This window comes from Buceros rhinoceros, unplaced genomic scaffold (genome assembly GCF_000710305.1).
Source record: "Buceros rhinoceros silvestris isolate BGI_N320 unplaced genomic scaffold, ASM71030v1 scaffold1395, whole genome shotgun sequence".
In the NCBI taxonomy this organism is placed as follows: domain Eukaryota; kingdom Metazoa; phylum Chordata; class Aves; order Bucerotiformes; family Bucerotidae; genus Buceros; species Buceros rhinoceros.
In genome coordinates, this window is record NW_010412088.1 from 15,236 (window position 1) to 42,606 (window position 27,371).

Sequence of the window (27,371 nt, forward strand, 5' to 3'; positions counted from 1 at the left end):
TTCATTAACTGCATGGAAAAAAGTTACATATAAATAAAGGCCAGCAGATTAAACTTCTTAAATTTTATTTAAATTCAAAACCATCCCTATTTAGCATATTCTGTAAAACTTTGTTATAGTATTAAAATAATTTAATCATACTGCACTGGAAAAGAAAAGTAGGTTCCAAAACTCACTTAAAAGAATTTTAATAATACGAAATGCTGTGCTTTTGTTTTCAAAGTTCCATTTGCTAGTCTGTGTACAAAGCCAGTCTGTCATCTTTCTGTGTCACATTATGGTAATTTTTCTTACAGAGACTTCACATAAGAGTAGTGCCTTTCTTTTTAGCCAAATTCTGTACCCATTTTGAGACAGAGACTCCACGTTAATCTTTTTTGATGAAGGCCTTTTACCTGTCTGTTCCACAGCAGTTACTGATCCTCTTTCCATTGAATTCACGTTCATTTAATCCATTTAAACTGGAGTGAGATCGGGCTTATAAAATCACTGCTTCTGCAGAAAAACATTTCAGGTTTGCAGCTGGGTATATACCATGCATCCACGTGGCATATCTTTGTATGTGGTGTTGAATATGACAGAAACTAGTGTGAAAGCTCTGTATGGACCAGAGAACTTACAGAGAGCTCAGGTCTATGTTTTTGGATTTTATTCAGTTCAAAGTCCTTGGGAATCAGTAAATTTGTTTTCATCTCATTTGGCAGGCTGTGATTTTAGCCCACTTCCACTTTACTGAAATCACTAAGACCTTTTCCTGGAACTTTTATTTGCTTTGCATCAAGCTGGTAGGACTTTTGCCTTGCTTAAATATTTTTCCTGTGGGAAAAAATGGTATTCAAAATATGAATGTTGTTACTTTCTGAAAAGCCAGATGATGAATCCATACTATTTAATAACCATTCTTTTTAAACACTAAGGACTTGTACATGGAATGCTATTCCGTATTCAATGTGCACTTCTACAAGTAACGGACTAACATACTGTGCTATTAGTATTCATGACATTTCCTTAATAAAACTTTTCAATGAGTAACTTTATAGTCAGGCTGGTAGTTCAACTTCATAAAGTTAAGTGGGTAGGATTCCCCAACAGAAGGTTCTAGGCTGCATTTTAAGAAACATCTTGATCGTTTGCATTTTTAGGGTTATTTTTGTTATATTAATTTAAAGCTGACTGCCTACACCAATTAGTTCAGGTAAGGTATTAAAGCACTGAAATTTGGCACTGTTTCCCCAGTTAAACATACAAGACTTGCAACAAGTACTAACACGTTAAAGTCACATTTATTTTATAATTGTTAGGATGTAGTTAAAGCTAAGTGTGCGTATGTATTTATAGTATGTGTGTGTATATATATAGTTTTGCAAGTTAGGAAAAACTTGACGACACGTTTATTACATCAGTCAATACTGATTAATAAAATCTCTTTAAGAATTTATTTCTCTAAGAATTTGTTGATATTTTTACAGCTTAAGAAATGTCTGTGTAGCAAGTAATAGCAGAATATTCTCAGTGAAAAAGAGTGAAAAATCTTTACCTGAAGGTAAAGATCTAATTTTTGTTGAGAATTTACGGTTATAAAATTAGGCGGGTTTGAAAACTCCTTTAAAATTTGCTAAGTAGAAGTAGATTCTTAAGAAATTAGTTGGAAACTGTGCATAATATAAATTTTATTTTTTGTAAAATTTCAAAACCAAGTTTAATTTGTCTAGGACTCTGACCAGTAAGGATACGTTAGTGCCAGAAACTCCTGGGCCTTAGGTAAAGCGTGGTGTGGAAAATTATTGTAACATTGATAGGAGTAGGAAACATACTACTCTCTTCCTATTTTCTGTTCATGTGCCATGTGACTTTTTGGTCTAATATACTTATTTTAAAAAAAGGTTTGGGAACTCTGCATGCTGCTGTTGTCTGATAAACTGCTTTACTAATTGGACAGGTGGGAAGGATTCACATCCATGGGCTTTGCACAAATGTCAAATGTTGCCCACAATACCCCAGTTTTGGGCTGACTGTAAAAATGCCCTCTCTATCCAAAAGTACCAGACAAAAAGCACATAAATTTAATCATACAGCTTTTACTGTACTTTATATACTTTTCTATGCTTTCTCAAAGTACGCACTGGGATTATTCATTGTGAGGAAGATTCTTTGAATGCTCTGGTCTCAGTATATCTGACTTGACAGAAATGAGTTGGGAGACTCGCTAATCTTTTCTCCTAAGTTTCTGCTGGGTTGCAGGGGCCTGTATTGGTGAGTAGATTTCCCGGCAGAGAACATTTAGAGCTGCAAAGCAGAAAGTTAGAAAGTTAGCTTTTTACAGAAAGCCGTGGTTCCACTGCTGTCCTTATCCTGACTGCTCGAAGAGCATGCCACTGTCCCAAGCAACCGTTGGAGTAATGCAGCCTCCCTGGGATCAGTCACAGGATTCTGAAAACCTCTTTCTCTGACTTTGTTATATTTCTGTGTGGGGTGGGATGGGCAGAGGAATAGTTAGTTAAAGGCACGTTCTGATCAGACTGTTAATGCCAGGTGATTATTTTTACAGATGCCATCTTGCAACCATTTCATAAGTGTTGATGCTATCCCAGAATGCTTAAGGCTCTATCAGCACTTGCAGAAATAAAGATTCAGGGTGAATTCTGAAGTTTTTGTTAACCTCTACCAAGGCTGAATGTACATTGTCCTTTTATATTTTTTTCCCAGATATAAGATGTTCAAAATAGGATCATAAAAGAGTAATCTTAAGCATCCTGACATTTAACAAATAGCTTCAGAAAATGCTTAGTGCCCAAAAATGATTTATTTAAAGTGTTTATGAAAATACAGTAGCAAAAGTGTTACACAAATGCGGGAATAATAATCATGCTTACTACTAATCAGCCATTGTAAGTTTTGTGGTCAAATCGAAATGCATGAGGTGAAACTTTTCTATTCTCTCCATCCATATTTGTGCCTTATTGTTGGAAGAAAATAAGGGAATTAAATTGGAAAAATATCTTTCTTGCAAAGGTCACAATCAAAACTGCAAACTGTGGAAAAAATTTCAATACAATCAAGTTCTTAGATTAATCCTTTCATTTTAAGCCTTTTTTATTTCCTAATCCCATCAGCGTTAGATCCTACAAGTTCAGAAACTGAAGTGGAAGGAGATTTACCGAGTTTAGTGTGCAGACTGTACAGACTTCAGAGCCATAGCGAGAATACTCCCCTGCCATAAAGTCTAACGAGTGCATCGGTTTAAAACGCTTGTAAAATGTGTTTTAGCTGTCTGTTGGGGGTGGTTCTGTCCTCCACCTTTTATAGAGCAATTCCTGGCTACTTAACCAAGGCACACAAGTGTGCTTTCTCTCCGGTAGCTGTTTCTGAGGGTTGTCTGGCACGCCGTCTCTGAACCCATCCTGTTTGCACTCCGAGGTTGCGTGGGGAATATATACTGCTGCTGCTTCATTACACACATACGTATACACAAAACCTGAAATTACCTGAAATCAGCACTTTTTATTTTTCAGGGCATCTTTTATGTCATATTATTGATAATGACAGACAGATGTGCATTTCTAATCTTATGAATTTCATGTTTATTATTATGCATGGTAATCTAAATTGATTAATTTAAAAACAAAGATCCGGTCCTCTGAAATCTCGTGTGTTTCATATTACACAAAGAAGAATTGCTGGCAGGAAAAAATATTTGCAGCAGTGGGATCATACAGTGACCAGCCTTTGTCCTGGCATGCAGATGAGGAAATAAGAGAAATTTTTATCTGGGGCTTACACTTTTTCTTTAGCCACTAACCTTCATCATATCCCCTATGGGCTCAATTCACTTGGGCCGAAGCCAAGTCTCCGTAGTGACTATGTCCAGTGATTGCTCCTCCATGAAAGGTGCCAGCCCGGAATCTCATGGCTGCTTTTCATCTTCCTGTAGGAGTCTCTCCAGTGTCCCTAGAAATCCGGGGCTAACACTTTTCCTTTAGCCACTAACCTTCATCGTGTCCACCCTGGGTTTCATTGACTCGGAGCTGCACAGGAGCAATGGGACTGTGGTCGGACAAGGTGATAAAGTCAGTCACGATATCGTAGGTTAGCTCAGAAACTCTGTCCCTTTGTTGTTGCCTGGTCAGAGTTGATCCCCGAGGAGAGTCTGGATCAGGATCTGTGTTGTTCTCTTGGGAACATTTGCTGTCTGGGATCATCCTCTCACCATATCCTCAGTGCCCTTGAAGAGCTGGCCTTTCCCTCAGTCATCACCAAGCCGGTGACTCCAAGGAGGATGCGTTTCCACCTTTCCATTTGCTTCACAATTTCAGCTTTTGGGAGGTGGCAGCATTGCATTGCTTTGGCATGTCCAAAAACTGGAGGAGGAGTTGCAGCTCTGCCCTGTCTCCAGTGCATCTCAGTTTGAACAGCCGTGACCAAGCCTAGTTTCTGTAGTCTGGAAATCATGCTGCACGACACAAAAGAGCGCAGTGATTTATACATCAACAGTCACTTTTCTTGCCATAACATTTCATTGTTCTTTTTCCCTAAATCTGTAATTACATGTCTTTGTCCTGCTATGTGCTGCCTCATAACAAATATAATTCTTACACAGTCTTTGTGAGTGAAAATAATCCTGCTCAATTAGCACAGATCATAAACTTGCATTGTGTGGGAGCAAGCATTTGTAAATGATGGATTCGAAATTTGTGGCGTTGCATCATCCTTTTCTCTGATTTAGTAAGTTCTCCCCTAGCACTACTATGTGCTGCTGAGCTCCTTTAGCCAAGCCAGAGGCTGGAGGTCACTGACGCCTACAGCTTTGTTCTGCTTGGGTCTTAATTCTCTAATTTAAAACTTTCCAGGAAGGCTGCCGGTGAATAAGCTAGATTTACTACGTATGCTGTTTAAATGCTAGCACTTGGAGAAGGGTGTTCATTAGGCAGCAATTGCTTCAGTCGTTTTTTCAGGCCTATTCTCCATTAAGGAAGATCTTTGGAAAAAGCTGTCAGGCAGGAGAAAGAGGAAAGAAAGTCAGTCTTTTAGATCTGTGCGTTTGAGAATGTTGTGTCGTTGGCTGTAGTTCTAAAACATGCACTTCTCGGTCTTAATTGGAACAAATACATCTTCTCGAGAAAGAAACAAACAAACCTGCTGTGGCTTTTGTCCTTGTGAGAACAAAGCTCCTTATTTTGTGGATGAATCAATACTATAAGTAATTATTTGTATTTTTCTTTCATGAAGAAGTGAAGTTTTCTTCATTAATGCGAGTAGGAAAGCTGCAATATCTAACCCCAAACATTAAAGCTTACTGGCAGTTTGTCTAAGAGGTCTTCATCTAGACTGAGGCAAAAGCACACCCATGTTTCACTTGTAGCACAAGAAATAGAAGGAGAGCTGAAATAATGATGGTAATGGTGGAGTTTGTGAAGAGGAGAAATCATTGTAGTGTAGTGGTCACACTGTCTTGGAAAAGTCTTTTATCAGAAGCATGTGTGGTCCTTGGGTCAAGTAGATCTGTCTACCCCAAGTCTGTAAGCATCATCCTGGTGAGTGACTTTTGTGTTACACTGGTAGTAACAATCAGCATCTTAATGTGTCGTTAACTCTTAAGGTCTAAGTTGTTTCCTTTCCCACATGGCTACTCAGAAGGTTTGAAAGATTATTTTTGTCATTCTCCCATGTCCAAAATTAGCAAAATATTTGCAAGAATAGTAAGAATGTTGCCAAAGCAGAAAAACAGGATTGTAGCCCATCGGAACTAGCTGCTATAAATGGCCTGCTGTGGAAGACACAGCAGTATCTGCCAAAGACATAAAACCTACTGGAGTTCCCAAAACTGGGATAAGGATATAACACTCAATCCATTTGTAATTTTCAAGATCTAAATAAACATCTTATTGATATTAAATTGAGTCAGGCCCAAACTACTAAGATCTGGTTAGTGCAAGTCTCTCATTTTGGTTTTGGAACCTGTGTGTTTGTTCCTTTCTGTCGACCGCAGTTGCTGCTTTTCTGGATGAGATTTTATTAAGTGTCTCACATTTTCCCTTTTTTTTTTTCCTCTCTCTCTCTCCTTCCCCTGCCCCCAACCCCCCCTTTCTGTTTTAGATTCCTTCCTGGACAAGGATTGGTACTATATCCACAGATAGGAGACAAACTGGATATTATATGCCCAAAGGTGGACTCTAAAACTGTTGGCCAGTATGAATATTATAAGGTCTACATGGTTGATAAAGACCAAGCAGATAGCTGTGCTATTAAAAAGGACAATACACCTCTACTCAACTGTGCCAAGCCAGATCAAGATGTTAAGTTTACCATCAAGTTTCAAGAGTTCAGTCCTAATCTCTGGGGCCTGGAATTCCAGAAGAACAAAGATTATTACGTCATCTGTAAGTTCAAAATTTCAGTTGATCATTTTTTAAATATAATTGTGTGTTCTTTTGTATGTTGTCTTGTACATTTTAAGCACACTAAGTATAATGTGAAGAGCTTGTATTTTTTTCTCTGAAAGTATTTTCTTGTCTGCATATTTTTGATATTATTCGTGACTTCCATTGGGCCTCTGTCTCTTTTTTCCTTGGTTTGTGTAAACCAAATTAGACTACACTTCTAGGCTTGTAAAGGGCTTCTCCTTTTGTCTACAGGATTGTGTCCTGTATTCACACTGAAAGCTGTGTGCAGCTAAACTGTGACGTGTTTCCTGCCTGCAGCTCTGGCGATGAGCCGTGCTATTGGCCTTGCCTGTGGGTGCTCTTATGCTAGGAGTAGATGTAGGGTGGCCTGGCAATTCTGAGCTAAGGCATCCTGTGTGAGATGGCTGGCCATTGCTCCATGTGGTCCAGAGGTTCTTGCAGGAAACGCCTTTTGGCCAGTTTTGACAGTGTAATTTCCCCACAATGGTGGTCTCTTAGTGTAGTAGCTAGCAGTAGCTAGGAGGATTCTTGGACAAAACCTAGGCTATCATGATGTTTAATTTCCTCTTTTTTCATCGTCCTGCACTTGTAAAAAAGAATGTGCGCGTTACAGGCTGTGTTCCGCAATCTAAATTATGTATGAGTTTTAGTCTGATCAGGGATTTATGGCTAAAAGCGAGTCTGGAGGTAACTGCTGTGTTTAGTGATTCAAATTACTTATGATGTGAAAAGTTAATGATGTGAATCAGGAGTTAGCATAAACTGAGATCTCAGCAGTATAACAACAGTTTACATTGGTTCAGGTTTTGTCAGTGTAACACTATGGCCTGTGGATCTCATTTAGCCCCCTGGGGACTTTTGAAATCTTGGACAAGAATCACCAGTTAGTAGGAGATGAACAAATTCTGTGCATTGCCTTTTCTGCTGTTACATGCAAGTTAGATACTGCTCTGTCTTATTTCACAGAATCCTAGAATAGTTTGAATTGGAAGGGACCTATAAGGGTCATCTAGTCCAACTCCCCTGCAAAGAGCAGGGACATCTTTAACTAGATCAGGTTGCCCAGAGCCCTGTCCAACCTGACCTTTAATGTTTCCAGGGATGGGACATCTACCACCTCTCTGGGCAACCTGCGCCAGTGTTTCATTACCTTCATTGTAAACAATGTCTTCCTTCCATCTAGTCTAAATCTCCCGTCTTTTAGCTTAAAACCATTATCCCTTGTCCTGTCGCAACAGACCTTGCTAAAAAGTTTGTCCAGAAACACATTTCTGCCACTTACTTGAAAACTGGAGGGCAGGTCACTATTTCATGTAATGTCTGCCACTCTAAATATTTCTTAATTTCTTAGTTAAAAATATTGGCTATTTTACAAATGCTCTGAATTAAAAAAAAAAACCAAACAAACCTGGAAATGGAAATCTATTTAATATAAGTTAATGCTCACTTCTCAGTTATATCCATAATAGTACATGCTATGTATAAAACAAGTTGCATGTCACAGAAACAAAGTAAGAATTCACTGTATTAAATATTAAATATAGAAATTACTAAATAACAGTTGTGGGAGATAAAAAATTCTTTTTTTTCTTTTTGTAAAATTTGGCAAAAGGATCACTTAATATAGGGGCTTTCTCTGTTTAGTCAAGGGGTATATAAAAACCTGATCCCACTTACACAGCATTTAACTGAAATCCAGTGAGATTTACCAGGGTAAAAGCTGCAAGATTAGATGTTGAGAGGTAGTTGTCTGTAACTCCACTGAAAATGTGTAGCATGAAAATCACCATGCTCAAATAGTTGTCTTTAATGATGAAATATGTTCAGAATTTAGGGCTGCTTTTAAAAACATCCACAGCAGACCAGCTGTAGTGGAACAAATGGCCCTGTTACAATTATTACCTGAAAATTATGGGCACAAATGGAGCTTTTTGATACCCTGTCAGTTCTGTCATATCTATGTCATGGATTTACCCAGAGAATTATTAAATATGTCTCATTTTCATTAGTTTTGTATAATTATTTCATTATAGCAATAATACATAATAGACGTATTTCCTGGAAGATTATAGTATGGTTTGGTTGAAAGAACTTGCTCAGCCTTCAGCCTAATGCCTCAAAAATCACACTGGCCTTGAAGTAACACTGAAATGCCTTAAGATATTACTTGTCCTGCTCATTCTGGCATAAACAAATGGCTAATTTATCACGATATTGCTGGCATACTAACCAAGCTCGCAGCCAGGGTACCTATACGTTTTAATAGGTTGGACAAAAAATAGGAAAACAACCCAACCCTGAAAACCCAGCCATCCTGCAACTAAAACTTTTGCTTTTCTATCATTCAGGGAGAAGACAATGAATTCACTGATGTTGGTCTCAGAAACACTTAAGAGGTGTAGGAAACTAGGCCAGGGCTCAGCTAGGAGACGATTTTACAGAGATACTGGAGCTAGGTGGAATTTTGGCAGTTTGTGTTCAAAAGCTCATGACCTGACATAGCCTTGTCTGGTAGTCAGGACATTTACTGTCATTTCTAGAAGTAATATGATACATCTTAATCATGTACGCAAATCAGGCCATTAAATTGTTTGCATGCATCCTTATTCCGAGACCTGTAATTTTACAGGTGTCCTCAGGTCCAAAAGGGGAATGCATCGGGTCTCCCACCAACTCTGATACTACTCTCTATCTCTTTCTCTCATTCTCTCTTTCTTGTTTTCTTCTTCCTTTCTTCTTCCTTCCTTGCTTTCTTTCCCTCTCCTCTCCTCTCCTCTCCTCTGGGGGTCTGGGAGTGCTGTGAAGTGAAGGCAATGATGCATTTTACGTGCCAGCTTTTCATTTTGGAGTATTTTAGGATCTTGTATTCCCTCGAGTAAGGGGTATCAGACAAACCTGACACAAGAGTTTACTGAGCCCAGCATCTTTACAGGGCTTGCAATGGCTGCGTCTGCAGCCTCATCTCACGCTGTTTATGCAAGCAGGCTGTTGTCAGCCCTTTAAATGTTTTGTACATCATCATGTACCTTTATTATCTTGACATTATTTGAAAACATGATTCGTTTTTCTAAGGTAATAGTATGTGATTTGTGGAGCTGTATTAAACAGTAAAATCTCTATTCAGATTAGGGGGTTAGTCATTTTGGGATGAGGAGTTATAACACAGGATGAAGCAGCTGCCTGAACCCTGTGTACCTCTATGGAAATGTGATCGTACAGGAATTCTTCAAGCCATAATTTTTATATCATTCAGATAGGTATAATTTCCACTCAATTCTACCCTAGGTCTAAGCATGTAAAAGATGCAACTTTTCTCATTCCACAATTCACAATTTTAAAAGAAAAAAAAAACAAACCAAAATCTAGATCGGTTTCTGATACCTGTTTTCACATTTAATGGTACTTTGGGAAAAAAATAATCTAATCCATTTCTTGGCAAGATATTCTTCAATATATCACCATCATCATGGCTTGGCTTCACAAACGAAGATTTGGGAAGGGTTTTCCCCACACTTACTGCAAGCGCGCTGATGGCTGAAAAGGCCAATGCGCCTCAGGGCTTTGCAAGCGATGAGTGCACCCTTCGGGTCTGCATGGTGGATTTTTTAGGTGAGGTGCAGCGTGCGCGGAACTGGCTCCACCCTTTACACCTGAGGTTCATCTGCCAGGGCCTAGCGAGCTTGGACGGTGACAGCGAAGTCCTCGGGTCGTAGGTTTGGTTAGAGTATCCTTCTCTTAGATGATGGATGCCTTACAAGGCTAAACGAGCTCCATCTGCCTGGGTTTGGAGTCAGAGTTGTCCTTCTCCTAGGATGGTTGCCCGAAGGCCAGTGAGCCCATCCTGCCCGCGGACACACTTTGTCTGACCCTTCAGTTGAGACCTGTCTGGCTTGGGAGACCCCACCGGAGGCACATGCCACCACCAGCACAGCTCTCAACCTCACAAGGGCACGCAAGCTCCTTCCCCACAGCAAGGGGGTGCCTGTGAAAGAGTCGCTGCTCTACCTCTGGACATCACAGACCTGGGCACGGGGCGGCCGGGGCCTGCCAAGAACGGGAGTCCTGGAGGTCATTCTTCAATATAAGTATTAGGATATGGTATTGGGAAAGTGAATGAATGATGTAACAGAGTGTCCTTGGTTTTCTCTTCTTTGTTATCATCAGTTTTTTGGTTCCTGGGAAATTAATAGATTCATTTTCCTACAGCTCCCTGATTTCTTTTCAGAAGAACTGGAGAAGGTCAAATGTACTTCAGATCTCAGAAGTATTAATGTTAGATTATCCTAAAATATGCAACCATTTAGCTAACATATCATAAGTCTCTAAGGAAATCCTTAGTCAGATGCGTGAAGGAAGATACATCATGCCCAACAACATAAATATCTGTGCAAAGGGCAAAGTTAAGCGGAAGAAGGGTGTGCAGTTTTGCAACTCTGATATTTGCATTAAAAAGTTTTTATGTCTTTCCATGGTTAGGGGATGAAGTATAATTTTCTGCCGTGGTGGATTGCTAATAATGAGCGAGGAGTATCTTCTCAATGCTAGGGGACTGATCTGCAAGTGCTTAGGTAGGTCATGGTGTAACTGATTCAGTACCTCTCAGATGCAGTGTTTCTTGTATGGGTGGGAGACATATTAGCATAATGCAAGCATATATAATATGCCAAAGATGTTTACTTTTGGTGAACAGGAGTTGTCCTGAACCCTTCCCAACAAATTGGCCTTTAGTCAGAGGACATAGAGGGTGCCACGGTAAGCCGGGTTTGCACTGAGGGAGTGCCCTCGGGAAGCCTGCGGGAAGCTACGCTAGAGGGAAGGGAGCAGTGGTGCTTGCCTTCGAGCCACCGTCACGCTCTTGAGATAGTTTGGCCAGGCAAGCACATACTCTGCTCATTTCACCTCTTCTTTTGCATAAGTAAAATGTCGATTATGGGGTGGCATCATCAACATTAAAAAATAAGTCACCTGCAATGATGTCTTCACCTGTTCAAAATATGTAAAAGAATGGCTTGAGACTTGGGAGGGGACTACAGAATGGTCCTAGACAAGGTTCCTCTAAAATACTTGCTCTGCCTCCAGCCTCGTTATCCAGGCTTGCTGAGCTGGTGATGTTCATTGGCTTTGACATTGGCAAAAAGGAATACGCACCTTTCTTTAAATGTTTTTTGTCAACTTTTTCCAAGTGACCCACTTACATAATTGGCCTTTGGCTTAAATTATATATATATATATGTATTTGATCCTTGAGTGATATAAAGTTTTATACTAGCTAGTAGCACTACATATTGGTTGACTGCTTTAATAGTACTGTGGCTTTTAAAATCAAAACAGTCATTCTGAAACTTCAGCATTAGCTGATTGAAAAAATCACAAGAATTTTCGTGTTTTCACTTTGTCATTCTGTTACAATTAAAGAGCAATGAATGTGTGAGGAAGAACTCTTTAAAGAACAATATAGATTGTGCCCTGAAATATGGCCCAGATTGGAAGAATAAATCTCTTTGCGTGGCCAAATAGATTTACATTAAAATGTTATTTTAGTATTCTGATCAAACAGTTTAAACGCTGGATAATCTGTATGTCTGGGCATTCTCACACCTCTCTAAGGCTTCAGTCTGAGATTTCAGTCTGCAGGCCCCTGCACCCACCCAAACATCTAGTGAGAGCCACCGGAATGGAAACAGTAGGTTTTCCTTTGTTTGGAGGTTAATTCTGAACTAGCAAAAATGGGGACAAAAATTGTATCAGAACTTCAATTGCATTTCTTCTGTAACAAAGACATTGTTCATGCTTTTGTTAAAAACTCTGTGGTCCAGGAATCTGCTGTTATTTATTTTTTGGTGGTGGTGGTGGTGAAAACCTATGTGATAATAGCCACCGCAATTCCAGTTGCACAAGGATCACTTTTTTTCCATTTGCTTTCTCCTCCTTCCTCAGAAAATTAGACAAATAATTTCTTTTTAGTGTAAAATGATACCGAGAGGTTAGTCTTTGACTTTGCTGAGAGTCTTTTAAGGGATGTATCAGCAATACCACTTAGCTCTTGTTGAATTAAATAGAAATACAGCTCATACAAATAATATTATTGAAGAAAAAAATCACTGTCTGTGCAGCTTCAGATTTCCAACAGAGTCTAAGACCTGCAGGATTAATGGAGTCATGGTCCTTTGGGGTTTTGTCCCAGACCACACAGGTCTTGTAAGAGAATAAGGCTATTTTAGATTGATGGACTTTGTTCATATTCGGTGCCATTACCTCGGCAATACCGACCGTTTATCTCCTTTAAAGTAGACAGAGATAGTTCTGCAGGAAATCTGTTATTATTTCTCTGTTCCTAAGGGAAGGAAATGAAAGATAGGAATGCTCAGTTTGTTAATTGATGGCACCTTGTGAAGAAAAAAAAACCCACCCCACATTTATTCCCCTCCTCCCCCTTCAAGTATTCCAAATAGATATGGAATCAGGAGAAAATGAAGACTAATTTTTCAGACTGGAAAAAAGAATTATTCAGGAAATAATCAGGAATTAAACAGGTTTTAAAAGGAAGCTGTTTAACATTTTCAGTCACTATATATTTTTTTCATTTTTTAGTTCCTCATAAACAATTGATAAATACTGGAAACGCAATACATTCACAAAGAAAGATGCAATGTTTTCACTTAGAAGTCTGTATAGATTATAGTTGGCATACCAGCAATAAGGAACACTTGGAGTACTTTGCAAAAAAACAGCATAAACATTGATTTACAAGATAAGTATGTTCTTAGATTTACATACATATCCTTAATAGGACTGCACACAGAAGAAGGTTGTATTGAGTGTGTATGTTACTCTTTATATGCATATTTTATATGTGTATGTAGGCTATGAGTAACTGTTTAAATCAAGGGGGTGTATATTGGGGAGACATGCTATGCTATGAGAAAAGTATCTGTCTAAACTGAATCTTAGAAGTGCACTAGCATACTGAGACTCATTTAACTTTCATTTTGCACCTAAGTTTGGTGATGAGCATTTATCTCATCAAGTGGGATGGTCAGTCTTTATTTTACACAGTTGCTTGTATCATATCTATTACATATTACGGTATTTTAAGTCCTAAAATAAAAGACCAGGAACTGCATAACCATTTATAAAGGCTTTAATGAAATTGATTTTAAATACTTGAAATTGCTTGTCTCATTAAAATTTTTACGTAGCTGGATTGAAGGGAAATGTACTTTTTTTCTGAGAACTTCATTATCTAAAACACAGGGTTGAAAAGCCCAAATGTCAGTTTGTGCTGTTTTATTCCTGACTTTAGTCAACTGGAAACTTTGGAGAAAGAATATTTCAAGATTTATTTCTGATAAATCAGACTATAAAACTAAGCCCTAATGGGCACTCTTCCAGTTGCATTTTTTCAGTCCCAAGGAAATCATGCGAATATTTCGGTGAGTAAAAGCAGGATTAGGCTTAAGGTAGTCTTAACAGTTCTTGGAGAAGAGTCCGTATAAAGCTGATAAGGCTGGTTTTAAAAAGCATGTTCAGATCTTGTTAGCATGATTTATCTGTTTTCTGTTTAGTAGATGAAGACAGCAAAAATAACTAAACCACAGCGGCAGACTAGTCCTTCTGTGCTCACTGAGCTGCTGTGAGAGAAACAGAAGTCTGAATCTAAGTCCCGCCAGGGAAACCGAGAGGGATTTGTTTTTCAAATATTTCACTCAAGCACGTAAATGCGTTAGACCACAACAGTGCGGTTGATCAAAGAATCATGGAATGGTTGAGTTTGGGTGGCACCACTGGAGATCATCTAGTCCCCTGCTCAAGCCCTTGCTCAAGCAGGCTTAGCTGCAGCCAGTTGTCCAGAAGTGTGTCCAGCTGAGTTTTGAGTATCTCCAAGGGTAGGGACTCCACAGCCTGCCTGGACAACCTGGTCCAGGGCTGTGTCACCCTCACTTTTAAAAAGGTTTAAACAGCATTCCCTGTATTTCAGTTTGTGTCCATTGCTTCTTGCCCTGCCACTGTGCACCACTGTGAGGAGGCTGGCTTTTCCTTCCTTACTTCCCCCACCCTGTATTTATACACATGGATAAGATGCCCCTGAGTTGCTTTTTCTCCAGACTGAACAGTCCCAAGTCCTCAACCTCTTCTCCTGTACAGATGCTCCAGTTCCTTCATCATCTCCCTGAGCAGTTACCGGACTGGCTCCTGTGAGTCCATGTCTGCCTTGTATTGAGGGGCCTGTGACTGCACACAGCGCTCTAGCTGTGTCCTCACCAGTGCTGAGTAGAGGGGAAGGATCTCCTGCCTCTTGCTGGTAATGCTCTGCCAAATGCAACCCAGGAGGCTGTTAGCCACTTTTTGCCGCAGGGGCATGTTACTGGCTCACGGTCAGCTTTGTGTCTGCCAGGACCCCCAGTGCCTTTTCTGCTTTCCAGCTGTTTGGCCTCAGCCTGTTCTGAAATTTGATTCCTCCTGCTGTCCAGAGGCTGCCACAGCAGATTTGGTAGCAGAATCAAGATATTAATGAAATAATTAGTGTTGCAAAAGAAAAGAAAAAAAAACCTTAATAATGTTATACTATTAAAACACTGATGAAATAATAAAACTGGTATTAATATAGTTATTGAAAGTATTGTTTCCCTTGTCAGGTTACAACTTCTTAAAATCTCAGACACTGGAGGATTAACATACCCATCCCATTGGCATTTCTTAAAATGAACCAAGATGTACCTATTTTCTAAAGAGGCTAAAGCCTTTAATTTCCTCTGGTGTGTATTTGAACTAGAGGTCCTGTAGCACCTTGGAAATTGAGACTGCTTTACATCAGCAGTGTTCCCTCATTATGTTTTACTCCGTAGGTATTTTCAAGTTCTAAACACAAACATCAGCATACTGCAGTCAAAACAGCGCTTAACTTCTGATCGTCTTTGCCAAGTGCACAGTCATCCAATAGTATCATAATTGATCTCACTACTAAGGCGCCAAACTGTGTTGCTGAAGGATAGTTAGATGATGTAAATAGCTTTTTGTGTTTTGCAATAAAGCGCATTTTCGTTGTGCTTGGTGTAAAAGGAGGAGATGAAGGTATTCTTTTATTGAAGCAAACATGTGGAAAATTGCTCTGGATGGTTGTAGTACAGAGCATCTCCCCTGAAAGGAATGAGGTTCATCTGTAGGGCAAACTCTGGCTGTGGCACTTTATTGGGGTTACTCCTGGACTCTGTGTGGTCAAAGCAAATAACATCATGTCCATCTGAACTGTTATAACCATGAGACTGGCACATTTTCTCATCTATAGTGTTATATTCAAAACTGTCACTAGGCATTAACTCAGTCACTGGTGAAGTCCTACCACCTAGAGATGAACTCTGCCTCAGAATGATGTTTTCCACTTCAGTGCTACTCGTATAGCAATTACTGGGTCATTAATATCATTGCATGCAATTAGTGACAGTAGAATGAGCAAGAGTTTTGTTATTTATTTAATATGAACTTTCACTATAACCCTTTCGTATCCAAGTGCTACAGACAGAAAGCAGAGTTTTTCAAGGAGGATGAACATCCTTGAAGAGTGGTGTTGAGTTCGTACTATACAGAAAACAGGTCCTCATTTAAAAAAAAGCTTTGGCTTTTGTTTCCAGCAAGCTGTCTTGTCATTAGCAAGAATCAGTGTAACTTGAATGTTAACTAATTCTATTAGTTCTCTTCAGCTGAACTGTTAAGCAAAGCTTGCTGTGGTAGTGAGGAGATATTTCTCCTTGTCCATGAGAAGCTTCTCTCTCCTTGAGAGGCTTTTGCCAGTAGTGTGCCAGGAGAAAGGATAATCTTGCATAAAATGCCTGTTTGTGGTTGGTGAAGCTAACTAGGTAGTAATCTGGTTTAGATGCATACTTTTCGATATATGCTGAATACATCATAATTAGTGGGCTTACATCTGCCACAGTTACTTCAGCGCTCACAAATATATAATTTGTTTATGTAAACTAGAAGCAACCATGTGTGTAGGAGATCATTATCTGACAACATTTCTCCGAGTATGTGAAATATAGAACTGAAATACTTTTAGAAATGCATAACTGTAATGAAAGACTTAAATTGTCATTCACAGTGATGCAGTATTGCGATGCTTTTATTTATTTATTTTAAAATAATCTCTAGTTTTTTCCAAGAGAATTTTGAAAAGGGACATTTGACAGCAGTGAAGCAAGTAGGATTTTGTTGTAGGTGGGTGGATGCTGTGGCCTTCTGTAATAGATAATTCAGCAAACAGTTTACTGTTTAGTACACTTCAGCTGTGGTATTTCTTAACCGAGAGATGAAGTAGTGTTTTTTAAAACAATAGGCAGCAGAAACCAGTTGAAGCTCACAGGTTTTTTCTGCTTTCCAACTCCATCTTGCTCTGGAAAACCTGTCTGTTTTTCCCGTTATGGAAAGGCTTTGTTGACATAAAGGGATTTTGGTTTTTTACCACTTGTATTTTGTTGTATGATGCCATGTCTCCCTGGCGTTGATAGAATCATTCTGAATGTAGGAAACTTTAAAGAACTCTCTGTCTATTTTGTGCTTAATACTTGGGTGGCCCTTCTCAGGCAGGTCACATGAGATGTGGCAAGAGGAGTCTGCGGATTTTCGGAGGTTTGTCTGGGACTAAACAGTTGGTATGTACCAAGGAGTATTACAGTGCAGAACTGATTGGTTCTGTCTTGTGTCCTCTACATTGCACCCTCTAAAAAAAATTGAAACAGTAATAAAATCTGTCCCTCTCTTAACATAATGGAGACACAAGTGGAGACTTTTCTGGCAATTACAGAAGGACCCCTATATCATGAGTCCCACATCGTAAGTACCAAAAGTCACGCCATTTGCGTTTGGACAAGATACATTTTAGAGCAGTGGTTAGAAAAGTGAATCACAAAGTTTCACTACAGAGCCTTTTTCTTCTTCCAGGCAAGAAGAGGCCTGTATCTACTTTACTTCATTTTGTTCTGGTTTTAGCTTGACTGGGGAGGGCATTGCTGCTTAATTGTTGTGTAAAATATATTTTGTGGATCCTGTTTAGATATAAATCCTGAGCATACAACATAAGACTTAATTTAAAAAAACAACGAGGATAAGAAGTGGAAAAGAAGAAGCGGGAATTCTTGTCCTTTTCTTCACATAGAATTTTGGCCACGTGTGGATACAGGGAAAAAAGGCTGGCTTCAAGAGTGTTTATAAACACTCCATAAGCTTTAGTTTAAGAAAAACACCTAACTTAATTTGAAGAAATGTGCGGAATAGTGTTTAGAGAATGAAAGTTTATGGATGGCCTTTAGGTTGAGAAAGTCCTCTAAATTCTGCTCCCACCTTGACTTTACAAGTAGGACAAAAATAAAAAAACCAGACATTTTAGAAAAATGCAAAATTATTGGTAAACCATTTTTTAAATGTTTTTCATGATTGTCTCAGTGTCGTAAATTGTATTGATTAAGCAAATTCAGAAGGTTTTTATCTTCTTTATTAAAGATCCTTTCTTTGTGCCTGTAACATTAGTAGAAAAGTTAGGATGTGGTTGTCTGTAGATGGAAATGCAGACAACATGTTGACAGGAGTCTGCACAACTATTCATAATGTATTTAAATTTTAGCACTTGTGGTCCAGGTTTGGGTCTGCTGATAGTTAAATTTTGGACAACAGTTTCATTTTTTAACAAAGTTCAGGTTTCTGTGTCAATCTCGTTTCTTGTCTCTACAAGCAAGGGTAAACCGTTAGTTGCTAGGAGCTTAAATTAGTGTATTATCTTCTCTCTAAACTTTCTGCAGCTCACTCAACATAGTGTTTGCCAAACTACCTGTTTGGTGAGTGGCCTGAAAAATCTTTTTTTGTTGTTTTAGATCTCTGTGCAGATCTGGCATTGCTACCCAGTGGGGAAAAAAAAAATTAATTTTGTTTAATTAAAACTCTCTTTCTATTACCTCAGCTGCCTTGTTCTTCATCCCTGGCTGGTCTAGAAACAACCTCTGTGTTGTGATCTGTGATTTGTGGTTTCTCAGTGTGTGATTTCTGGTCTTCTTAACCTGTCCCATAAATTTAGATAATTTATGGGAAAGAAGAATTATTTCTTTGGTGCTTAACTAAGAGAGTCATTAAAAGGACCAAAAGCAGATGAAAGCAGTCAGAGAAGAAACACACGATGCCTGGCCAAAATAGTGTTCTATTACTTATTAAAATAAAAAACCCTCAGAAGCTTCACATGCGCTTAGTAATCCTGTGAGTGCGTATGAGATCAAGTGCAGCTTTGCTTTAAGAGTAACGTCTTACTCCTCTTGGTTCTAAAGCTTTCATGGATTTTTGCTGCAGTTCTGGCTGTTCCATTATGTTTCTAAGCGCAACTGGGGAAAAGTGGAGATGGCTAGGGTTATTTGATTTTATTTAGCTCTGATTTTGAGAAACCTATTTTCTGATGCTGAATTCAAGTAGTATTTAAGAAAAAAAACAGTGAAAATCACTACTGCTGGACAGTACTGATCTACCCCAAAGAAACCTCTAATTCTTGTTTTCCTATCAACAGATCCACCTCAGCAGCAATTAATTCTTGATGACCTTGTCAATGATGTGTCTTTGATGCATTGCCAAACGGCTTGTGTCATCCAGCACACTAAGGGTGGGCAAAACCAATTTTGCCCCCCGCTCATCGGTTACTGTCACACATTCATTCATATAGTCTGTGGTTTAAGGTCCATTTAGTTTTTACAGGAAAATTAAGTACTATGATTGACATTTCTCCCTTCAGCTGTGCAGTCCATTCCATACAAGAAATGTATGGAATGTATAGAAATGTATAGAAATAAATGTGATATAAAGTTGGGTTAGTTCAAACAATATGACATATAATTTGCAAGTAGGTAATGTTTTTCATAATCCTAAAACATTAAAGTATGGGTAATAATTGTGGCAGAATTAAGATACTGAGATTTTTGTCTGCTGGTGTTTTAAGTAATTGTGATGGCGTTTTGTCGATTTTTAATGTGGAGTTTTAGGAGTGAAGGAAGTTGAATTTCTATGACTACACCTTAATTTCTAATCTCTTTGTGAGTGAAAAGCTATATACAGGCAGAAATCCAGCCGCTTAATTCTCCATCTGATTAGAGCAATGTTACCAACCTGATAGGTTGAAAACAGCCAAGATCCATGCAGTGGCTTAGCCTCCCGGGAGGCAGAGTAATAACAATCAAATGAAGACATATTAAAATGTAATATTACTTCCTCTCCATGGGGACTCTATAAGAATCATAGCCAGGAACTATTCTTGTCAGCTTACTCTTTCGGTCACTGATTCCCTGCCTCTGCATTTATGACTTATCCATTTTGCACAATAAACAACGGTTGTGAAGTTTTAAAGGCAAATAAATGTAAAGCATCATAGATTGATTTACATGAGTTCTGGGGTGTGGGGGGGTGTTTTGATTTTATTTTTAATAATTTATATATTTTGAAGGCAGATCTGGAATGGTACTTTGGTTTGAATAATTTAATTTCCTCTTGTGTAAGGGAGAGGGTACGTTAAGCTAGTATTTTATGAAACTGAAAATGTTTACTAGCTTCTCCAAAGGAAGTACCTATCAGCGGACTCCTAACCATAACAAGTTAGTTTCTTCTAAAAGTTGAAAACCCAAACTTACATTCCTTATAAAATGGCAGCTACTGTTGTATTCAAGGAATACAGACTCACAGTGTCTGTGTATATGGAGCTCAGACATAATCTTTGACTGCTGTAAACATTGCCTATAAATTATTACAATTTTCTCAGAAAGTCTTAAAATTAATAAAGATTTTAGGGCATTATATGTTTTTATTGGTAGGTGTGGATAAACTGTTGACTGAATAATTTAATGGGTTTTTGACTGTAATTATTAGTTTTCCAGTTGACACCAGTAGAACAGGACAGATCTTAGAAAATCAGAGGTACCTATCCATCAGAAGATTTAAAAATACTTTGTTACCTATTTAGCAACATTGTACTTACTTTTAGTTTCCCATGTGTTGCTGTATTAGTACAAAGTGTGAAGTGTGGGATCCTGAGAGTATTTAATACTTACAAAAAAACATATTAATCATTAATTATGTTTATTAATGTTAATATTTAAGTAGTATCTAATCTTCTTAGCACAAGGCCATGTGTGGTAGTTCGTTTGTGAGTAATTGCCTCTAAAATATATCCATATTTAGACCTAAATATATTTTAAAAAAACCCAGACCTTTTCATATGTATGTATATAAAAATAAACTGGAAGGAAGGTCTAGAATTTGATCATATAAACACACCAGAGAGTAGCATTTCCATTTTGCATTCAAAGTATTTGTGTTATGTTTTTGTGTTTATACCCAAAACTCTTTGTCACAGACATTTTTTTTTTTTAAATATCCTTTCAGTGTGAGCAGACCTCTAGGTACTGGGTCGCTTTCCTGAAGAAATGTGAGTGCAGTGGTAGAGCTTACATGATAGTGGCTGTAATTTTCATTTGGAGATCAATATAGAAAGACAGCAGCAAGTATTTGAGGAATATTTTTTACTTGCTCCCTTGTTTGACCTCTGCACACTAAACCATCCAGGGGCATTAGCAGTATGGAACAGTGTTTTCTCCGATGCCCCAGATTACTTCTTTTTCTTCGTGCAGCTCTTCAAAGCTTGAAATGATGTGTTTAAAACTACCCACTTTCTTCGTGGTATCACTAGGGATATGTGAGGTTATATTTCGATAGTCTTAATGAATTTTGAAAAATAATTTCCTCCAGTGGCCTTGGGTAATTGTCAGTTTAATTACAGGGAGAAGCCGAGATGGAAACTTTGCTTTGTCACTGAAATGCTCCTCTTTGAAAATTCCCTGGTTCTCGAGATGTAGCAGTCTCTACTCTGAACTATAACGTAGGCTTTTTGAAAACCCCTTGAAGAACTGTGGAAAAAGTGAATAATTCTGCAAATTCATTCATCAGACATCAAAGCTATGAAAGCATTCCTTTAGCAAGCGAGGCAGATTGCACTCGGGTAGGCACACAACCAGACTCATTGTACATCTGGTCCTTCGTGTTTGGAGACTGTATTTGAAGTAATTTTGCGTTCTTTTTGCCATCTTACTTGCTTACTCTGTATGGAGGTCAGACTGCATCCTCTGCATCCTGTTGAGGTCTCCTGCTCTGTGGGTTAAATGGATAAGCCTGTAAAGAATAAAAAGGCATTGATGTTTAGAAGAAGCAGCACTCTATTGAATTAAAATCAAGTAGGTGTTTAAGGAGATGTGAGCCCCTATCATTTCGATTAAAAACCAGATGAATAATAACAAAAAATGCAAGACAAACTCAGTATTTATTAGTTGTACTTTCTGTTGATGCTTAGCTTTGGTGTTTCTATTTACTCCTTTTTTCCCCTTGTCCTTGTGCTGGTACATTGGCAAATAGGTCATAAAAACCACTTTCAGCAAAGACACGTTTGATTTATGTCCAGAACTGGTTCTTAGTATTGATTTTTTTTTTTCCCCTCTGGAAAAAAACAAAAGAAAACAAAACTATATGTCTCCATTATTCTCGGAGCGTGGCAATGCAGTGGCACATTTCAGATCAGCTTTTATCTTAAATTACTCATTGTGCTCTTTTATATTTTCAAAAGTCTTTTTTGCAAGTTGGAAAAAAAAGTAAATGCATGTATGGCCATTGTCCTGTTTTCACAGGGGGAGGGAACAAGAGGAGAAACTGGGAGGGTCTACATATGAAGAGAAGGGAATTTTGGGAAAAGAAAGCACAATTTGGGAAGTTTGTATGGTGGCTGTAATTCGAGTTAGTCACAAAAGAGGCAGAAGTGGAACAAAAACCAAGAAGCAGATCAAAGGCTAGGAAGCAGGGTTCAGCGGTATGGGGTTTATATCTTTATGGCTAGAGAGAAGATTAGAGCAAGAAAAATACTGCCATGGGGCTAGGAAGACATTGTGAAGGAAAAAGGAAATATACATAGGCTGCCTTTGAAAGAAAATCCCCAAGGAGGGCGAAAGAGAAGGAGCAAGAATTAAAAACAAAGGTCTGAACAGTGTGAAGCCCTGGTTCATTAGATCCCAAGCTGAAAGGAGAGGGGCAGGGGCAGGAAAGTGCTGCTTAAGCAGTTCATCAAGCAGCGAGCTTGAGTTCCGTTATCTCCCGTTTTCTATTTGTTTTCTCCAGCTGCTGGCCCAGTGCCAGTGTGTGTGCAAGCACCCTCTTGTACGTGCGTTTTGGGCCTTGGGTAAACAGCTCCAAGGAACAATGGCAAAATTTGAACCCCCAGGGTAACTAGGCTGCCAAAACCCGTGGTGTGTTCCCCAAATAGTGAAGCCAGAGTCCACCATTGGCAGACCCGCCTACTTTGCCACCGTGGCAAGGGCACCAGCACACATGCTGACGTGGGTGGTGCCCAGGGCCGAGCTGCTGCCCAACAGTTTTCCAGCAGCTGTTGGGGTTTGCAAACAACAGCTGGCTTGGGCAGCAGTGGAGGCCATGACTCAACGTTTTGGATTCTCCAAGGGAGTTGTGCTTCATGCACAAATCACAGTGCAGTGTCAGCTTGCAGTGGGGTTGCACAGTTCCAGCCAGCGCCTAGATAAGCGAGAACAATATAAATGCAGGAGAAAGCACCCATTTGTTTGTACAAGCTAAAAGGTTTCTGTGAGAATAGAGCATGTTCCCCCCTGCCACCCGCCCCCACAGAGGCTGGTCAATGCTGAGAAAAGTGAGATTGTACTTTAAAATATTAAATGGTTTTCCAATCAGCACAGAATCTCAGCTTTCACCTGGGTCTTTTGTATATGTTCGCTTCTTCCAGCAGGAGATTTGTAATAGAGGAAGCAGGTGTAACGTGGTGATTAGAAAGATATTGTTGGGGGAAAAAAAAGGGTGAATTTTCAGTGCTTTGCTCCTCTGAGCCTGCCAGGGTTTCCTTTTCAGCCGACTCCATCACCTTTTAGCAAGGTGCTATGTTTTCGTCCAAGTCAGTCAGTCAATCGTGCATAGAAAAAAAGGTTGCTGGGTAAATTTGAAACCTTATAACACATTGCTCCATTTGTGTATGTTGTATGGCTTACCAATGTATTCATTCCTTTGGCTTTCCACATTTTACAACTTTCCATAGGTCAGTCCAAGCAACAAGAACAGGTCCTGGCCGATCGGACACTCATGTTCACAGCACTTTGCCTGTTGATTTCCTGATTATTATTTATTTTTTTATTATTATTTTTCTTTTATTTTTAATCAGCAACATCAAATGGGTCTTTGGAGGGCCTGGATAACCAGGAGGGAGGGGTGTGCCAGACAAAAACCATGAAGATCCTCATGAAAGTTGGACAAGGTAAAGACCATCTGCTGTTCCCTGAAATCACTTTGATCAGTCCTTAAGTCCTTTTAGTTTTGAAACTTCTTTAGGTGGTGTAGAGCAGAGAGCCAGCCAAGACTAGTGTGGTAATTCCTGCCTTACAGTCTGAAAGCAAAAGCCTCTTTTCTCTTCTTCAGCTACTGACAGATTTCTACAGAAGGAAGGTTAGCATAATAAGATCTCTTCACTGGAGAGATCCCTTGGAAGGAAAGGTCACCGGAGAGGAGTGCGTTTCAGTCATTTTTGTTCTTATTTTAAAAACAAAAGCCACAACTCTGCTGCTCAAAATTATTTAAAATACGTGAAAGGAGGGAAGCTAATATTTCTATAGTTTGCTTGTTATGAATTCTGATTACAGAGAGGTTTTTGTTCATTGTCTCTTTTCATATATAGATAACCTATTGTGCAGGAAGAAAGAGTTACTCTTCTGAGCAGAAGTTGGTTTAGTAGTCAATCAGCTTCCTCAGTTAAACTGAAATGTCATCTGCAAAGCTTTTCTTGCCAATTACAGGAGTCCCTATAGTTTCTGCAGATGGCCTCACAATTTAAACCTCTGAAATAACTAATATAGCCACTTTGCTTTAAAAGGAAAATTACATTCTTATATCTCCCAGTCCTTTGCATAAAGGATCTTCTGTTCAAAACCATTCATGTCTCACGAGGTACCTAGAGCCAGCTTATAAGGCTTCGTACCATCAAGCACCGAAGCTGTATGAGTCATCTTTCTCTCCCCCAGATCCCAACTCGGCGGGGCTACCCCGGCACACGGATCCCACCAAGCGCCCTGAGCAGGAAGCTGGCACCAATGGGAAGAGTTCCACCACCAGCCCCTTTGTGAAGGACCACTCAGGTAGGTGTGGCAGGGCTCCCACCTGGACAGGACTCTGGCAGAGTCTCCTCCTTTGCCTCCAAACGCATTGTATTTTACCATTAAAGTGCCAGGATAAAAAAGCTTTTTGTGCTGAGATGAAGCAAAAGCCACTTCTGATGCTCTGGTGGATAGTGTCTGGGAGCTGCAAGTTTTGGCAACAACTGCTCTCTCCCCTCTTTCATTCTGCAGTAGAAGTTAATTACATCTTGTGAGAATATCACTCATTTACAGGAAAGTTTTTGGATAGGACATTCACTAAGCAGCTTTACGATGGTGAATGCTGTCTTACATTTAGTACCCTGGCAGATGAACAAGTCTTTCTGTCTTTCTCTTCCCGTATAATACATTATCAAGTGGTTCTCGACAGCCATTTATAAAGTTTATTTCAAGGCATCTATAATTAATGTCCTGATCTTTTAACTGACCCTGTAAAGTTTTTACATGAATGGCTGGTCTTTCACTAAATTTAATTTATTTTTTTTTTAGTAAATATCTAAACAAGACAAACAGGTGGTTCAAACGAGTATCTTCAGAATGCATTTCAGACTTTAGGTGAACAAGAAAAAACCTTAACTCTTAAGACCTAAGGTCTCTGGAATAAAATTCAGTGGACTGGGAATGCTACGAACCAAAACTTGCTGACGGTTGCTTCTTGGGTTCCCAAAAATGGCTGCAAGTTTTCCTTACTAGCTCTGTCTTTAGTTACTGAGCTAATGAATCTTTGATATAGCAGTCACTGGGCAGGCTTTAGCCATTTCCTACAGAGGTTCCAGTAGGAAAAGTTCACAGCTACATGGACATAGCATCTGCAGCATTCTTCCACCTGTGAGTGAGCATCAAGAGAGGGAAGGCAGTTCAAATTTTCAGTTGAGACAGTGTCAAGTGAGCATTCATTTCATTTTTGAGCCAAATAATAGGATAGTGTGATGGCATCAAATATTCAACAGGCTGTTCAGCATGTGAGCTTTTTCTGACTACCAAATGCATGGTGGTGTTTTCTTTTAAGTAAACATAAGTTAATAAAACCAGATATATGCCATAGTCATTTTGCCTGTCTCCTGCACTGCCTCAAGCTCCTTTGCTTTCTCTGCAAGTGAGAAGAGTGCACGTAAAGAGGCACTAAGGACAGCTTAACATCAGTCAGTATGCAAAAGATAAAACAGCAGAAGAATGGCGTGACACTGACCAGTACCAGTTGTCCTGAGGAATGTTATTCCCCTTGCAGTCCTATCCCACCCCTTTCTGCTGCCTGGGGCTGGCCAGCATCTGTTAAAAGATGCGGTGTGCATCAAAGGCTGCCTTGTCAGTGCCAGTCCTCACTGCTGATGGATGATGATGTATGAAGCAGGGTGGTATGGGAGTACCACAAAAGTGAGACCAACAGACACAAAGTCTTGTTTAATACTGATTGCTGACTTCGGCTGTTTGCATTTAGCTGTCTAGCAGGGTAATTGGTTTGTCAAAGTTTATCTGTCAGTTAATTCTTCCAGTCTTGCTTACTCTACACATTTTTAAGTAGCGTAAACAAGTCACAGGATGACAATAACTTTTGTCTGTTGTATTTCCATTCTTTCCAGGATCTAGCACAGATGGCAGTAAAGCTGGGCATTCCAGCATACTGGGTTCAGAGGTGGCCTTATTTGCAGGGATTGCATCAGGGTGCATCATTTTCATCGTCATCATCATCACTTTGGTGGTTCTTTTGTTGAAGTACCGGAGAAGACACAGGAAGCATTCCCCGCAACACACGACAACTCTCTCACTTAGTACGTTAGCCACCCCAAAACGCAGTGGCAACAACAATGGTTCTGAGCCCAGTGACATTATCATTCCTCTAAGGACTGCAGACAGTGTCTTTTGCCCCCACTATGAAAAAGTCAGCGGCGACTATGGACATCCGGTGTACATAGTTCAAGAGATGCCTCCTCAGAGTCCAGCAAACATTTATTACAAGGTCTGAGAAACACACAACCAGCTCTGTGGTAACAGTTGAGTCATAGAGGAAACTCACTGGTCAAATGCTTTCTGTTGGGGTTTGTGATGACACCTTGTGCGCAAGCATTGACTCAAGCACAGGGAGGAGAAGGTGACAGCTCTTTCTCTGGGAGCCGATGCGAGCTGGACAGCTTACCTAGTCTGTAGAATTCCTATCTTGGCGAATAAGTATTCACTAAAAGCTGGAAGACTTTTATGTAGAAGATGCCCATTCTGATTGCTGTACTCTCGTTACATTCATCATCCTCAAAGCCATGTGCTGTGGGCGTTCAGGCATGTACAAAAGCCAAGGGAAGATGGAGTGATCCGTGGATGTTAATAGCTCTAGGCATCCTGGGAAGGTGCTCTAGGATATATCAAGCTTGAAATGCAATCTTCTGACTTTTGTGTGTCTCTCTCAGTGTGTACTGGATTTGTCACATAGACCTTAGTGTCTAAGTAAGACTTGTTAAAGTTCTCTTGCTTTTAGTCTGTCACTGTTCCATTTGTTTCTGTTATCTGAGGCTCTGCCATCCTTCACATAAATTTCCTTTCACTCCACCTCCTGAATCACTAATGAAACATTAATGTTTGGAGATCCACGCTCCATCCATCTGCTACAGCAGCCTCACTTGAATGGGTAATACATTTATAGAAATTGTGTTTGATAGTAAGGAGCCTTCCAGCCAAAAAGTTAGGCTGTCAACAAAGTCAAGAGCAGGACTGGGTGGTGGAGGGAAGGGCTGACTGCAGTTGTGGTTGAATA

The 27,371-nt window shown here is 39.5% G+C and overlaps 1 protein-coding gene across 1 annotated transcript; it reads left to right on the plus strand.

Annotated features, from left to right (window-relative positions):
- The first annotated feature begins 5,396 nt into the window (after positions 1-5,396).
- Positions 5,397-26,622, plus strand: EFNB2 (ephrin-B2). The gene is made up of 5 exons (XM_010136223.1): positions 5,397-5,404; positions 6,094-6,377; positions 23,644-23,736; positions 24,497-24,610; positions 26,209-26,622. The coding sequence occupies exons 1-5, from the start codon at positions 5,397-5,399 to the stop codon at positions 26,589-26,591; spliced, it is 882 nt and encodes a 293-aa protein (XP_010134525.1). The 3' UTR covers positions 26,592-26,622.
- Positions 26,623-27,371: the final 749 nt, after the last annotated feature.

Bases quoted from the DNA above. Each gene is read 5' to 3' on its own strand.
- EFNB2 (XM_010136223.1), top strand. The intron at 6,378-23,643 runs GTAAGTTCAAAA...ATTTTTAATCAG, and splicing joins CAAAGATTATTACGTCATCT to CAACATCAAATGGGTCTTTG. The intron at 24,611-26,208 runs GTAGGTGTGGCA...CATTCTTTCCAG, and splicing joins CTTTGTGAAGGACCACTCAG to GATCTAGCACAGATGGCAGT.